We start from the raw sequence: 16,395 nt of genomic DNA, 5'->3' as shown, positions 1-16,395 counted from the left end.
TCAAAATGTCCTCCTGGGTTTATTCTTAGAGCATTGATGAGGAAAGATGTCATGGATACTTTATTTAAAAATAATTATTACAGACTAACCTCATCTTACTCAATTATTACCTTATAGACCTGAATGGAATACAAGTGTTATCATCTACTTAGAAAAATATTCACATCAACTCGCTAGCCAGGATTATAAACAAAACTTAATAATTATTAGATGAATCACACTACATAGTATATATAGGGAACTTATATACCTCCCATCCTGAACCTCAAAACAACTTTATGAAATGAACAGGACTTATATATTATCCACCATTTATACATGGAGAAATTGAGCTTAGTAGATGTCAAGGGCTTTCCTTGACATCACACAGAAGTATATGTAGCTGAACTGTGTACCGAGTCCTCATGTCTGCTTACTCCAAATCCAGTTTCATTCCATTTTTTTTTTCCATGAAGAATATTCTTTTCTCTGTTAGGTTGCTTCAACTTCATCCTCTCTAGTGTATTTATTGAATGAGGAGTGAAATCAAAAAAAATACGCATAATCCCTCTGTCTCTGATTAATTAAGAATCAATTTTTGCAAGGAAAAAGTAATACTGCATCTACACAGCACCTCCCCCAAAACGTTTCTATTTTCTGTCTGCGGTATATATGCGTCAGACACAAGGGCAAGCAAGTAGCTTGACGCCATCCAGATTTGTTTTTCTCAACTTGCTGCTTAGGTGTCCTAAAGGAAAATATCTCTACTTGCATCTTTTCAGAGGTTTAATATTAAACTTCTAGTGTGCCCCTGTAGTAACCGCTTGTGCTGGTAGAATGCTGGGCATATTCAGTTTCTTTTTTGGAGGGGGACGTATTCAGTTTCTAAATGTGAAAAACCTTAAATTACATTGTCCTAAAAACACTTAGCACTCGGGGGCTTTAATTATGGAAACTTACCCCATACCCTGATGGAGATGACTTCATTTCTCAGAAATATTCATAAGACATCTGCCCTTGACTGCAATGGTAGACTGTATTCATTTCTAACCTCACAAAGAAGGAAAGAATCCCCATGTTCCCAGGCATTGCTATCAGAACTAAAAAAAAAATGCCTACTTTCATTGGAAGTAAACTTAAAAGTTCCTTTCTGGGTTAAAGATAAGGCAAAGGGGTGTGGTGTGGCAGGGAAGTGAGCAGCTAGAGCGGGGCAGGACACTTTAAAGGTCCAGTCCCCAGGTTTCTGGAATGGCTCCAACCCTGAAGATCCAAGTCTTAAGAAGCGAGGGTCCTGGGAGGTGGAGAAATGAAGCACATTTCGTTGGTTTATTTGACAAGAGGGTGTGATTGACCCCAAACTTCCTTTAAGGGAAGTGGAAGAAGGGATATCTAAGATCTTAAGAGTGCTGGAAAATGTTCCAAGTCTGAGAAATGACTTAAAAGCTGGACAGTCAGGTGGGATGAGGTGGAGTGTTGCAAGAAAAATAAAGCGTTCCCACGCCACCCCTCAGGACAAACAAATAAGAAAGCATTTCCTTTATTCTGAAGCATGACCATGGGTTACTAAATATTTATAACATTGACGTTTCTGGGTATTCTCCCCACGCACCAGGGACAAAGTCTACTGGTCAACGGGTCTAGAAGAACTGGGTTATTTACTTTCTCACCAGCATATTTTACCACTGGCCACGCCAACGTGCTGCTTAGTGCCTGGACGAATCCCTCATTTTATCCACGTTCCAATAGCTGGGGAGCTCTGTCTCTGACCTTGATAAATTCCTTGATAAAACTGTATTTACCAGCAGCTTCCAATATCACCTGAGCCCTCCCATCCTTTAATGTATAAACTGCTTCTCCATCCATCCCCGTTTATTATCTTGTCTGTAACTAGACATTGCTGGCAGAATGCATCCCCTGCAGAAACTAGGCCTTCCCACAGCAGGATCCGACAAATCCACATCAATGCGGCACCACGCAGATTTGTAAAGAAGCAGGGATGCCTAATATCTCTCCCTGTGACATCTGGAGAAGGACAAGTAAAGACCAGGTCCATTCCCCGGCTGCCACTCAGAGCAGCGAGAGACTCCGTTCGCTTCCCCGGCCTCATCGGTTACTCTGTGAAGGTGCTTGGGAGTTCCCTCCTCCTGCTTGGGGCACAGTGTTCCCTTGACTCTTGAAAGCCAAATTGCCTTCAGTCCTTGGGACCCTTTCATTACTGTTTGAACAGGCTGGGGTCTGATTTGCAGGATCTCTTCTCCATTTTTTTCCCCTGTCACCCCCGTAAAGACCAAAGCACAAGAGGTGCTTCATTGCCACTGTTTGCCATGAGTAACCCGCTTTTAAAATGTGACTCTGTGCAGTGATTGTGGTGGGGAAGGCTCACTTGTAGTTGTTATCAGGTGCCCTTTGGTGGGGTGGGGGCTGGGGAGGACTACAGATCAAGAGCAGAGAGATGAGTCTTTCCTGAGACGCTAGATGGCACAGCAGCTCTGAGCTGGCGGCCTTGGGAGAGGCTGGGCTGGCTCTCCTTGTCACCAGCCACAAACCAGAAGAACCACCTGGGGCGGGAGAGGGACTCATATTGTGATTGACTCCTGTGGGCAGAGGTTGACCGCTTGTGCTCCAGCTGACCTCCTCTCCAGGACTTCCCTCCACTTTGAGTCGTAACCATAGGCTGACGCCCCAGGAACATCAGTGAGTTTGCTCGTGGCCAACCTCCTGCAAATGCTTTTGTGGCTTTGTTAACCGGGAATATACTCATGTTTTTAGAGTAAGTCCGCTCGCACCTTGCAGTCCTGACTTCTGTCACCTCATTAAAACATCTGCTGTAAACAGGACCGAAAAGTTCACTGCTACCTGGGTGGATGGCCAAATGACAGTGGCTTGCCCTGTGATCACGCTGACCACGTTAGACCACGGGGTTGTGTCTTTCTTTCTTTCTTTCTTTCTTTCTTTTTCCCCCTTTCATTTTGAATGTTATTTAGGACTCAGAGACGAAACTGTTTTTAGGCTTTGTTCCATTCTGTTTCAAACAGCTGCCGTGGGTTTCTCCACAGCACCCAGCTAGTTCCTGTGGAAGCGTTTGCTTCTCTGGAGTAGTTATCAGTGACTGGAGGACTGGGTGGAGAATAAGCCGCCACATGGATTTCTGCGCAGGTGTGGTCTAGATTCCCAACAGAGCCGCCTCTAAAGGCAGCAGAGACCATGTTTCCTGGGAGGCTTCACTTTATGAGAGGCACATGGGGAGCAGGCTGGCCGAAGCCACCTCCCTTCCACCCATTAGTTGCCAGACTAAGGAGAGTTTCCCAGGAGTGGAGCCTTTCTGGGTAGAGCTGCTATTCCTCCTCTGTGCCTGGCAGGAGGGCCCAGGTCTTCTCTCCCAGGCTTGTCCCTGGGCATTTGTCTTAGAGAGCAGGTCTTAAGTTTTAGCCCGACTGGAAATTCTGCACTGCCTCCCGCTCTGAATGGGGCATAGGAAAGATGGCCAACTGCCCACTGACCTGAGAGAAGCCGTCTTTTGGTGAACCACTCTGACCCTCTCCTGCCCTTGTCTTGTCTGTTGTCTTCCCCTCGTGGTAGTTTCTGTGAGGGTGGTGCTGTGGTGGCTTTAGTCACTTCTCAGACATTTTCTTCCTCTCTACTTTCTGTCACCCAAGAATTCCTAAAACTCTCTGGTCTGCCCATAGTACTATTTTGTGGTTTGTGGTAATGGTGATGCATGTTTGTTTTCAGTGCTGTTTTGGATTTTAAAATACCTTTCCCATCGGACTGTTAGTATGGCAGACAAAAAATGGCCAAAAAATGGCTGAGCCCCACAAATGTTGCTTGGTCTGCGATGGCCCCCTCTCTCCAGGCTACCACTGATCTTGATTTAATTAGACAGAGTGACTTTCCTCCTCACAACTGGATGAATAAAATCTATAATCCTATAGAAAATGTGTCTTTTCTATCATTTTATGGGATTTGAAGAGGTGAGGTTCAATATTCACATCCTAGCTCCTTCATCCATTATTAATTTAGTAATTCATCATGACACAAACCCGTGCCATATCAAAAGTGAATTGTGTCATGGGCATTTCATCTGATTTGACCTTTATTAGGAAGGATAGCAGAGCACAAGCCCCCATTTCCCTTAGGCCACAGAACAAGAACTGGTCCAGAGTACTGCTGCCTTCTTCTTTGGGCAGACCCTGAGTTCAGCATGAATTGTAAGAACATGTGTTCATTCATCTGATGAGTTGGTAATAACGCTTTCCTGCACTTGGGCTGTATTTCCAATGTGTCGATACTTTGTGTATATTAACTCATTCAATCTTTATGACAACCCTGTTTATTATTCCCATTTTACAGAGTCAGAAACAACAAGGCATTACACCAATCACGTACCTAGGAAGTTCCCGATTTAGATCTCCAATCCAGTGCCCTTTGCACGACCAGATGCTGCTTATCTTGAGAAGAGCAGACTAGAGTTATGGATATTTAAGCATTCTTGACTGTATGTGGTAATTACCACAGCAGCAGGACCATGTGTCATGGAAGAATAAGGGTTGCAGAACCAATTTTAGCTAGGAGAGATGACATCTGAGTTGGGCTTGCAGCAGAACAAAATACAGCGAAGAGAGGAGCATGTGGAAAGTCTTGGAGACATGAACAAGCCTCACATGTTGGAAGAATGCAGAGGTGTCTGGCATGGCTGGAGCAGAGTGCAGAGCCATGAGGGAAGGGGTGAAGGAGGGGAGACAGAGGAGTCCGGGAAAGTAGATTGAGGTCCGCCTTCCCAGAGCCTTGTGGGGGGATGAGGGAGCCTTTCTGGACCAACTGACCTTGTGGTACCTGTGGCTTATCTGGAAGGAGATGGCCAGGAAGCTCTTGGAGCTCAGGGACATCTGTTTGGAGACAAAGATTCAGGTCTCAGCATTACATAGATGAAAGTTGGGGGGTTTTCCCCAGGGAGAGACAGGAGAACACACTGAGCACAGAGCTGACAGCAGAACCCTGGGGCGTAGCACAACCCAGGAAGTGAACAAAAGAACAACAAACCAGAGAAGGCACGATAAGCAGCACTTTGGAAGGCAGGAGAGAGCCAGGAGGACAGCGGCTTGGGAGAGCAGGGAACTCCAGGCAGCACTCAGCTGGCCTGGGGCAGCAGGGAGTGGAAGAGATTGCAAAAATTCTTCACATTCTTTCCCATCTTCACCTCTCTGCTCCCACACTCAGCGAAGGTCCTAGGATGACCCAGTCGAGATCCGGCTCAACAGCAGCCTTGAACCACTGTGTCAAATGCTGCATTGAGAATCTGACCACGTTCTTCATGCTAACTTCATGTAACTCTTGGATGAAATAGAACCATTTTCATTTTTTTAAATTGAAATATAGTATAAACAGTACAGAACTGAAATATCCGTTCAATATGATGGGATTTATAGATTCTAAAGGCAGCGCTCTTTTTTTTTAAATCGGTAAGAGTTGATCACTATGGTGCTCACATCGAGACTATCGTAAAAACTCCTCCTCAACCCAGAGACCTGCTCCCAAAACTTTGAAGCTGTCAAGATTTTACAGCTAAATTCCAACCCTTTCTTTCCCCAACTGAGTTTTCTTCTTCCCCACGGAGGTGAGAATGAGGCTTGCCAACTGTTTTCCCTTTTAGCCAGGCTTCTAGGAGGGTCCGTGCTATTTGCCGCTGATGTCAAGTAGCATGAACAGCAGGGCTGCTCCTCGTGCTCGAGAGCCATAATCCTATTACGCCCACCTGAGACTTTCACATTAGCTGCCTCTGTCATGGGAGATGGGCTGAGGTGACTGAATTGACTTTTAAATCCCTGAGGGTCCCAGTTTCAAAATCCCCAGGTCTAAGTCAAGTAGTAGATTAGGCCCCTTACTGACAAGGCCTGGCTCCCAGAGAGCCCGAAAGGCCTTAGCTTTCTCTTCCGGTGTCTTTGGGTCCCACACTTCTAGAGTTCCATCCCTAAGCACCAACCAGGTTGGTACACAGTTGTGTCCTTCTTTGGTGAAGTTTCGTAGGAGGTGAAGCTGCCTGGCGTCATGGATTGGATACCTGTCCCTTTGAATAGTCAGGATTAGAAAACATACCCTCTGTGATGCTAGAAAAGAAAGATCCTATTCTTTTCTTATGTCAAAGCTGCCCTTCAAAAGGTAATGCGGGAGGTATGCAAAGAGCTTTTCTTCCTCCAGGTAGCCACACTTGATCTGTCAAGTCCCTCCTATGACATAGACTATGGCTGCAAAATCATTTTATCCAGGCAATTATTTTAGAATATTTACAATTCAGTTTTGATTGCTCAGACTACTTACCCAATAACTCACGAAGTTTCAGATGTAATTTGCTGGCCCAAATTTCATACTTTATCTGTAAAATTTGTTTAACTTCTTAAGCAAGGGTTTGAGCTTTGAATATCACTTTGCTGGTTTGTTGGGTCCCCCGCCAACCCCCCCCCCAGCTTAAATAAATATGCAGGTACTTTCATATTCACTACTTCTTTAGCTCTCACACCTGTCTCAGGAAGGTATTGTTCTCAATTTACAGATGAGGCTGACACTAATGTCACATGGCTGGTGAGTGGTTGCACTGAGGTTAAAACTTGATCTTCGGACTCAAAATCCAGTGCTCTGCTCAATACACCCACACCCTCATATTTATTTGAACAAGGAACGCTTTTTAAAATGTGACATAATTAAAGATGAAACACCATCAGAAACACTTCATTGAGGTTTAAATGTTTAACATACAGTGACATTGAGGAATATCATAAATTGTTGAAATTTTAGAACAAAATACATAGACTGATGGTTATATAAAAGGTTACATATATGACTGCACCAGTTAGCTGAGAGTAAATGCTGCCTGTCCATCCACATAGCATTTTGAGAATTAATAAACAATTTGTTTGTTTTTTAAGTTTCTGAAACATGTTTGCTAGGGTTTCTTCTATTGCAGAGAGCACAAAAAACCCAGATTATTGACCAATCGTATCAATTATCACTGGTTTATCATTAAACACTATTCGCGATTCCAGAAAATCACAGACTCAGAAGAAGATTAGGAATTTGCTCAGTCCTCTTCTGCCAAAATGTCCGTGATACCTTCATATCCTATCCTTAGAGGCAGGTAATTATATATTAGTTTTATAATAATTAATAGAAAAAAAATTTAGATACAACACTGATTGACATCTCATGGAAGACTGGTCATCCATGGGGCATCTGTGGGTCTCATTTGGGAAATGAGAGTGTATACCTTCCTTCTCTCCCTTTCTTCCTAATTCATCCCAGACATGACTATTTGCCTCCTGCTCATCTCATGCCCTCATTTCCTCAGGGGCAGGAGAGAAAATATTGAGTCTGTATTAACCCTCTATTTGAGCCCTGCGCTGGAAGCATGTTACATAACCCAAAACAGTGATGGGAGCATTCTTCTGTTAGGCTAAGACATCACACAGGATCCCAAATCATTTGGATCAATCATCTAGTTGATGAAATCAATTGTTCCTAGATGTGTTAAAAGACAAGATTTGTAGCTATTGATTCAGAGGGTAATGAAAAGCAATTTTTTTAGAGCAGTCATCACAAAGTGAGAGAATTAGCTGATTATAATGTGAGTAGGGATGTTCTTCCCTCAGATTGGAAGGGAAGGGTACTATGGGCACATTCTTTCATCAAGGAACCCATTCATTTCAAAAATCCCTTTAGGGATTATAATGGCATGATCTTTCCCTTTGTCAATATCTTTTTGCAGAAATTGCTCCTAAGAAATCCCCTTAACACATTACTGATCCCTGAATCCCATTTCTATATTTCAAGTTTTTGCAATGACTTTCTTTCTCATTGTTTTCTTTTTACTTTTTCTCTTTGTAGACCTGGCCAGAGGACTGTGGATGACCTAGAGATTATCTATGAAGAGCTCATTCACATTAAGGCCTTATCCCATCTGTCTACCACAGTAGGTTGTCTCCTGGTTGAGCATCCTCGAGGAGGGTGTGGGGTGGAAAATGCACTGTAGCAGTGGAGAAGAGTATTATGGTATGGGGGTGGTGGTGAAGGAATACCTGAATGCTACCTCATACCTCATAAATCACCCCCACTCTCCCTCATGAGATGCTAAGGAAGTTATACCCAAGAACAATCCCAAAATGGATCAAGTATTATCCTGTTGTTAGTGGTTGTCCACATGCCCTAAATCCTAAAGTAGTGTGAGTGAGTAGGACCAAAGAATGAACTTCATCCTTCCAAAACTGAATCTGGGTTAGACAAGAGAGCTAGGCCTTAAGAGGACCTCTTGAGACACTTTCATTGAACTAGAGAGCCAGAAGAAGGAGAGACATCGAGATGGCCTGTCTTGGCCCACAGGGCCAGCTTTGCCCAGCTTTGCTGCCCTTTCAAAAGGAAGCAGAAGTTTCGAGAGAACATTGCTTCAGATGTTAGAGCCTAATAGCAGTACCCAAAAAATGTAGCGAAAAATGGCCCTATTGTTATATCAGACTCTGAACGTTTACGTGATTAGGTTATTTAGGAGGGCAGTGGACAGAAATTTGGCCTCTAAATAGGGACAGAAATACCTCCTCCCATAGAAGAAATGCAGGAATGTGATTTCCAGGTAACAAGTCTCCTATATGCTAGTAATTCAGCAGCAATATAAACAGAAGTTGTTTCAATATCTGCAGATCATATTCTAAGGCCTCTCAGCAATATCTCCGTGTCTAATTTGCCTTTCATTCCCAGCTCACTAGATGGCGTTATGACATCACTTGGTTGCCGTGCCTAGGGTCATCGGGTGGTGGTGGTGGGGTGGGGGTGTATTAGGTCTCCTGACAGCAGTGAGGAACTTGCTTTGCCACAGCTCCAAGCAAAGGGCTCCCTTCCCTCTTCAACTCAGAAGGAGCCGCCTTCCCATTCCTCACCTGCTGCACTTCTGGGGGTCTAGCAGCTGGTTTACCTACCTGCCTGCAATACTCAGGGGTATGGTCTAGCCCAGCCGCCCTTCTCCCACACCACTGCCTGGTCATCCTCACTCTGTCCATTAGGGTGGGCCTAGGTCTAATGCCTGGGTGCCTCAGCTGGGGTAGTAGGCATCATGAGTTCGTGCTGTAGAGGGAAGTGAGGGGAGACTCCTTTCCCCTACCTGTGCTCCAGATTCCCAGCATTCCCCTGTTGGGACCTGCCCAGCATGGTGGGATTTGAGAGGATGGCAGGGAGTCTCCTCTTACAGCTCAAACCCCAGGGGCCCTGGCATTGTGGGAAATTCTCAGGTCACTTCGTTCTTAGGGAAATAGAGCCAAAATCTGGGGCCATAATTTAGAATTTTTAAAATAATCAGCTGTGTGGGAATATAAATCCTCTCACACATTTAGGCTTAATTATTCACCTCTGAGGCATTGACTTGCCCAACACATGGGTAGCTGACTCAGTATGTGTGAGGAAAGGAAGGGCCTCTCACAGCAACAGAGTCTGATGAGATCGTAGATGTTCCCACCTTCTCACTCAGGCTGAACCACGGGCAGAGAAGCTGGCTAGTTCGTACACATGAAGCTGTGTTTTACATGGCTTCTGGGGAGATCATCTTATATATGAGTTAGCCTACAAAATCGCTCTTGTCAGAGCCTTAAGAATCTGGTGGCAAATCTAGTGAAAGTGATTCTGCATGAGAGGAGCTGCCAGCAAAATGGGGGGTGGCTGTCTGGACATAAGGGTACAGTCAGCACTGCTTGGAAGGAGAACAAGTCCCACCCCACCCCCCAAATCTACCCATTCTGAATTCTTTCTCTTTTTCCTCTAGGTGAAACGAGAGTTAGCAGGGGTCCTCATTTTTGAATCTCATGCCAAAGGAGGAACTGTGCGTAAGTAAACGTGTTGAACTTGTGCCCAGCGAGCCTCTCGTGAGCACAGGCCCCAGGAACCTGACTGCAAATGCTTTCTTTTTTTGGGCTCAGGTCAGACTTAGTAGAATGTCGCGTGGTGGTTTGGTTTCTCCGGGACCTGGTTTGTTCTCAGCATGCGTCTGCTCTGCTACTGCATGGGGGTTTTCCTTTCCAGCTTCGTAGCTCTTGGTGGCCTGAGTCCCCACTTGCTCCCTGCTGACTCGAGACAGTGTTTAAAGGTGGGTCGGGGGAAACAGTGACTTCATCAGGAAAGGACCCCACGCAGGACCTTTGCACAATGACTTCACTTCAGTTTGGTTTTCGGAGAATAAGTCTATCTTTCGAGATTCCTGTTAAAGCGATAAATGACTCTGCTTGCTTTTTATTCTCTCACTTCTGCTCTCAGCTCCAAGAGAGAATTTCTTTGCTTCAGATACTGAAGCAATGCTAGTATATCATCTCTCCAGAACTCAAGCTGTTTAGTTCTATGCTGGTATTTGGAAGCAAGAAACTGAAATTTGATATTAATAAATGTGATCAAAATTGTTTAGGCCATCATTTTCCCCAAGTTCTCCAAAATCACTCTTGAGAAACATAGTTCATGGTCTACTCAAGTCTGCCTTCTCTAATCTCCCAGGGAGAATCAGAAAACACATCAAGATGCTAAGGTTTGCAGATGTTCTGCAATAAAGAAAAATGTTCACTCCATTTAAACAGATACTTTTTAAACTTAGTGAAACACAGGACACCTTTTTAAATGGACACCTGTTAACTTTTCAAGAGATGTTCTTTGGAAAACCTTGCCCTTTCTTCAGACTGTGTTAGTCAGTAAAGTAGGAACATGAATCGTAAAAGCAAAGAGTTATAAAAACTGTATTTCAAAATGTTTTACTTTCAGTCATCAAAAGTGGTATTCCTAACATGTGTATTTATTTTAGTAAGAATGCTTTTTCTCTACATTTTAAAAGTTCATTCAAATATTTTTTATTTTATTTAAAAAAAATTTTTTTTAAGATTTTATTTATTTATTTGACAGAGAGAGTTCAGAGGTAGGCAGAGAGGCAGGCAGAAAGAGAGGGGGAAACAGGCTCTGAGAGAGAGCCAGATGCAGGGCTCAATCCCAGGACCCTGAGATCATGACCTGAGCCAAAGGCAGAGGCTTAACTCACTGAGCCACCCAGGCACCCCGAATATTTTTTATTTTTATCATCGCTGATGACTTACAGCATTCATTTTTTTCATTCAAACTCTTGATTGTTTTCATTTTATTAAAAATAAAATATTTAAGTATGGTGTCTGGGTAGCTCAGTTGGTTGCGTGTCTGTCTCTTGGTTTTCCTTAGGTCATGATCTCAGGGTGATGAAATCAAACCCTGCATCAGACTCCATACTCAGCATAGAGACTGCTTGAGAGTCTCTCTCTGCCCACCCCCCACCCCATCCCTGCTCGCTCACTCTCTCTCTCTCAAATAAATAAAATCTTTAAAAAGAATAGAGATTATTATAAGCACCTTTTTCATCTTCATCAAACACTAACATTATCCCATTTTTTTCATGTTTTCTAAAGAATGAAATTATAGAAACAATTGAAGACCCCTTGTTCCCTCCTTTATCTCATTCTTTTCTTCTCTCCCCAAGGTAACTCCTACCTTATATGTAGTGGGTATCATTCCAACCTATATTTAAATAACGTGTCGATATGTATCCATAAACAATATGTAGTTCTGATTTGCATGTTTTCAAACTTTCCCCTTGTGGTCAGATTACTTTTAAAAACTATTTTCTATAGCATCATAAGTTTTGATGAATGGTGGGAGAAAGTGTATTTATTGCTTTAAGAAATGGATTGCTAGTGCACTGAATTCTAGTAAATTCATATCGTTTAGAGCATAGCAAGTAGCACAGTGTTTCTGTTCCTTTCCTGTTCTATAGAAAAGGAGATACTATTCCACCTGAATAAGTTAGCATTTGCCAGTAATTTTTTTTCCTTTTGGAATAAATGCATAATTCTGGGGACTTAAAAATGATGATTTGATAAGCTGTAATTTATATTGATGTGCTTCTATTCTTGTCACAAGTCTTTTCATCTTTTTGTATCTAGTGTTTAACCAGGGGGAAGAAGGCACCTCCTGGTACATTATTCTAAAAGGATCAGTGAATGTAGTCATTTACGGCAAGGTATATATATATATATATATCTTTTTCTTTTTGAAACTTTGTTATGCTCCATTTACTAGTGTGGCTATAAGTATTAACAAAACAGTGCTACAATTAAACTTGCAACAACATTGTTACTCAATCTAGAAAAGACATTATGGCATCTCCAATCATAGATTATCTAAATTACATTCAGTAGAATTGAACCTTCTGGGACTCCTCTCCTCAGAAATGTATACATTTTAAATAAATACATAAAATATATGCATTTAAGTTAGGCCATAATCCATATTCCTCAATGAAAAAAAAATAAAACATTATAGTGTAATTATGTAACTCTCCTTGGCATTCCTGGGTGCAGCCCATTTATATATACAGTGTGTGGGAGAAAGGGGGTCTTGTGGTGTGAGGCTGAGTGGGTGTTTGCTCAGATTCGGGGACCCTCTTCATCAGAGTATTCTGCTCCCTCCAGGGTGTGGTCTGTACCCTGCATGAAGGGGATGACTTTGGCAAGTTAGCACTGGTCAATGATGCGCCAAGAGCTGCTTCTATTGTCTTGAGAGAAGACAATTGCCACTTTTTAAGGGTAGACAAGGAGGATTTCAACCGGATCCTGAGGGTAAGTCCAAGGTGAAGTGTGGCCGAGGGGCATCTCCTTTTTCCTTATGCCAGACAAGCAAAGATGGTAGTGTGGTGCTTATCGAGCAGTACTGCTAATACCGAATGCTCTAAGAGTAAAGAGCCTTGGTTACATACCTGGTATGGTCTCTGTGCTTTTGTGCATTCTGGGACCCAAAGAGGGTATTCCAGTAAGGCTGCAAATGGAGTGTGTGCGCTGGACCAGATCATTCCACACATCCCTACCGGCCCCTGAGAATTAAAGAAAAATAAGGATTGCCTTGGCCAAATGTCGAAGTCTGAGACATTCTCTTCGGCAAGTCTGGCTTTGCCATGTTGTATCCTTCCCCGCCTCACTCTCCAGCTCTTTCTCCATCCTAGACCTTCTTAGTCTCTACCTCCCGTCTCTTCCCAACTCTGAACCTCTCCTGTATCATCACGCCCTCTCCTGATTTACTGAGTGATTACATGTGAGTGGGAATTTCCATCACTCATGGTTATCCCAACCAAGCATTTTCATTTCAAGTGTTTTATGTCAAATTGATTTGTACTACAGGAATTTCAGACTTCAGCAGGTAGGTGAAGAATAATTGGGGTGATGAAGATATGAAATCGTACTTAGGGTTGGTTCTGCAGATGGGCCTAATCTAAGCTAGTTTAAGTATTTGTGAGTGTGGGTGATGTTGAAGAGATGTGGTCCCTGGTCTCCCCCCTCCCAGACACATGCAGCACGCATGCGCCCATGCATGCACAACCCCTGGTCCCTTAGGAGGGATGACAGAGCTTGGGCTGGTGGCCTGATTGTGGCCTTCTGGGGATGATGGTGATTTCCTACCACCCTTGGCCTCTCAGGTGGCCCGCAGTCCATCCTGTCCAAGCTTGAGTTCACGCTGAGAGACTGTTCCCTCGAGGATCGCTTTGCTCTTCTCCCTCCCTGCCTCTCCCAGCCTTAGCTTCTTTCTCTAGCCTACCCTGATGTCCGAAATGCAGTTTCTGTGCTTTCTGGTACATTTGGCATTACTTCATGATGATTTGCAATTCCTCCTCCATTCCTTATGTAGGAACACCTATTTGTACACAACCTTGTTAAGCATTTGCCTTTGGTAGTAGAATTTCTGACAACATTTGGGAATGCTTTTGTTTGTCTTGGGAATGCATTCCCTTAATGCAAAGGAAGTTAAATTTAAAATTATATGCCACCAAATAATATAGAGAAAAATGCCTTATGGAATTTGACATGGTTCTTAACTGATTTCTTTTAAAATGGGGGCCAAATGATGAGAAAAAGCATATTCCAATTTTTAACTTAATTGTTTAAATAACATTGAAATTTAGAGGTAAACTTTCATAACTCTTTGAAACTTACACACACAAAATTTGCACTCACCCAAAAATAATTCTTTGAAAGAATCAGATTGGGATCATTATGGATACAGTTTACAAAATTGGCCAAAATAACTGACAAAAAATGTTTAATACATTTCAAACAGATTTTTTAAAAAAGTAAACAGAGCCTTTTGATGAGAGAGAAAAGGTACAAACCCGTGAAAACCACACACCCTCAGAAGAAAGTCAGAATACAAAGCCCACCACCTATTTTTGTAAGGATGAGTGCCCTTGCTCTCCTGTCTTCCCACAATGCCACCTCTCTGAAAGGTTTCTCAGAACCCAACCCCCTCTTCCCTCCTCCGCTGTTTTTCTGAATCTGGGGTAAAAGCACAGCTTTAAAACCACGAGATGCAAACCTCATCTCGTCCTCTCCCTGACCGTTCCAGCCCTGACTTTGAAAATGACTTAATTTGTAGATGCAACAATTAGCATCACAAGCACCAAATGAGTTTCTGAAGCATTTGAAATTTTTTTCATTGTCTGAGAAAACAGCAGCATCTGTATGTGGTGTAATTTGTATTTACAGGACGTTGAGGCGAATACAGTCAGACTTAAAGAACATGACCAAGATGTCTTGGTGCTGGAGAAGGTCCCAGCAGGGAACAGGGCTTCTAATCAAGGAAACTCACAGCCTCAGCAAAAGTAGGTTTGCATCCAACACTGCAATTGCCAGACTATGATTAACCTTTTCACATGGTATCATCATTTCTACAATAGCATGCTCTCCTTTTTTGTGGAAGACAGCAGTGTGTGTGACTTTTTTCTCTCTATTGACTAATCACACATCTTGTGGAGTATAATGTATCATTTCTGGCACTGCGTGGAGTGTGGTGCTGCCTGGAGGAATTCAGAGGAGACTGTTCCCCTACTCTGCAGACGCTCTCTGTCTACGGTGTTCAGCTGTAATAGCTTTGGAAGAGAAGACGGGGAGAACAATGCAAATAAGAATGCCAGCCAGTGCGAAGGATGGGAAGGCCCCGAGGTGATGAGAACCTTTGGTATTTGAATTTCATGTGTAGGATTTCCCAAGAAGTGCTTTCATCTTATCGGAATGAGTATCTTGGCCGGGAACCCAGACTTCAAATATAAGACAGCCTATTGATTGCAGCCCAGAAACATCCATTTGTCCTTATCAATACCCAGTCCTGCTAACACTGAAAGGAGGTCTGCTCCCCATGTCTCGAGTTCCCTGTCTAACTTGAACCTTTTTCAGCTCTCTATGCTCAGTTCCATCTTTTGTTGCAACTCCTTGCATGAGGCTGTTTTCCTCATCAAAGGTACCAACACTCAAATAGGAAGACAGAAGAATAAGGAAATGTAGCTTTAAGAAATTGTAGAAGATTGCAGAATCTTGTTTTTAATGTAGAGATCAATCTTCAATCTTGGAATAATAAAAACACCCATTCTGTAGCTAAAGAAGTGTCACCAAATAATATATTGAAAAAGAATGCCTCCCAAGTAATTTCCCTTTGTTTGCAACAAAAATGGGGTGTTCCTTTAATCAGGCTACTCAGAGTAACTGATGAATTTATACTGTTTAGACTAGAAAAGCCCAAAGCGCAGACATTTTCATCTGGATGAATCAACATATTTTCAAAGAAGGCAGGAAAAAATAGAATAATGTTGGATAGCCATAATGTATTTTGCATGTTTTGTGTAATCCTTACAACAAAACCCTGTTAACAGATGGGAAAAACTTAGGCTCAGAGAAGCAAGTTACTTGCCCAAGATTACAAAGCTTGTAATGACAGAACTGGTACCAGGTCCAGCTTGACCAGTTTAAATGCTTTTCTGCCTTTGGCCATGAAGTTTACTATAGCCAAATACAGTATGTAAATACTGTATCCTCAACACTATCACCTAAACATTGCAGACCAATATATTTCAAAAGGGCTGACATAAAACAAACTTTATTAAAAAACTACCCTTTCACATATAAGCTTATAAATTGCCAACCAGAGTTCTTTTTTTTGGTACTATCCATTCTTAAAAATGTTCTTACATAAATGTTTTTAAAAGTCATCCTTTGAGCCCATAGGGGATGAAATTGAAAACATTTTTTATGTGAAAGTTTGGCCCCTCCCCGTTGATTTTCCTTAGGGTGCTTAAATATATCTAGACCATTTTATAGTGGCAATCTGCATTCTTTAATAATGCCTACAATGTCTCAGGAAAAGTTTGCTACCAGAAAAAGGAAGCCTTGAAAATTCTCCTTAACCTTGAAACATTTGACCAAGAAGTCCCCTGGAGGCCCGCTTCCTTCACCTCTTCATACCACAGGGGAATGATCAAAAACGTTTGCTTGTTACAACATAGTCCATTCAGAGCGCCTTCCAAATATAGATTTTTTTTTTTTTTCATGAAATCAAACTAAAGGG

At 42.7% G+C, this 16,395-nt stretch overlaps 1 protein-coding gene across 12 annotated transcripts in view; it reads left to right on the top strand.

The window, feature by feature from the left end:
* RAPGEF4 (Rap guanine nucleotide exchange factor 4) overlaps nt 1-16,395 on the top strand; it is a 301,768-nt gene that overhangs the window by 228,150 nt on the left and 57,223 nt on the right. For all 12 annotated transcript variants that reach the window (XR_009351882.1, XR_009351885.1, XR_009351884.1 and 9 more), the window contains 5 exons: nt 7,855-7,939; nt 9,773-9,833; nt 11,955-12,031; nt 12,483-12,629; nt 14,544-14,659. Coding sequence is in view for 9 of the 12 variants with exons in the window: in XM_059167024.1 (XP_059023007.1) it covers nt 7,855-7,939; nt 9,773-9,833; nt 11,955-12,031; nt 12,483-12,629; nt 14,544-14,659 (486 nt within the window). In the remaining 3 variants the exon portion in view is untranslated. The remainder of the gene's footprint in view (nt 1-7,854; nt 7,940-9,772; nt 9,834-11,954; nt 12,032-12,482; nt 12,630-14,543; nt 14,660-16,395) is intronic.

This window comes from Mustela lutreola, chromosome 3, assembly GCF_030435805.1.
Source record: "Mustela lutreola isolate mMusLut2 chromosome 3, mMusLut2.pri, whole genome shotgun sequence".
NCBI lineage: Eukaryota > Metazoa > Chordata > Mammalia > Carnivora > Mustelidae > Mustela > Mustela lutreola.
Note: the sequence above shows the minus strand (reverse complement) of the source record. Positions and strands in the feature narration are given on the sequence as shown.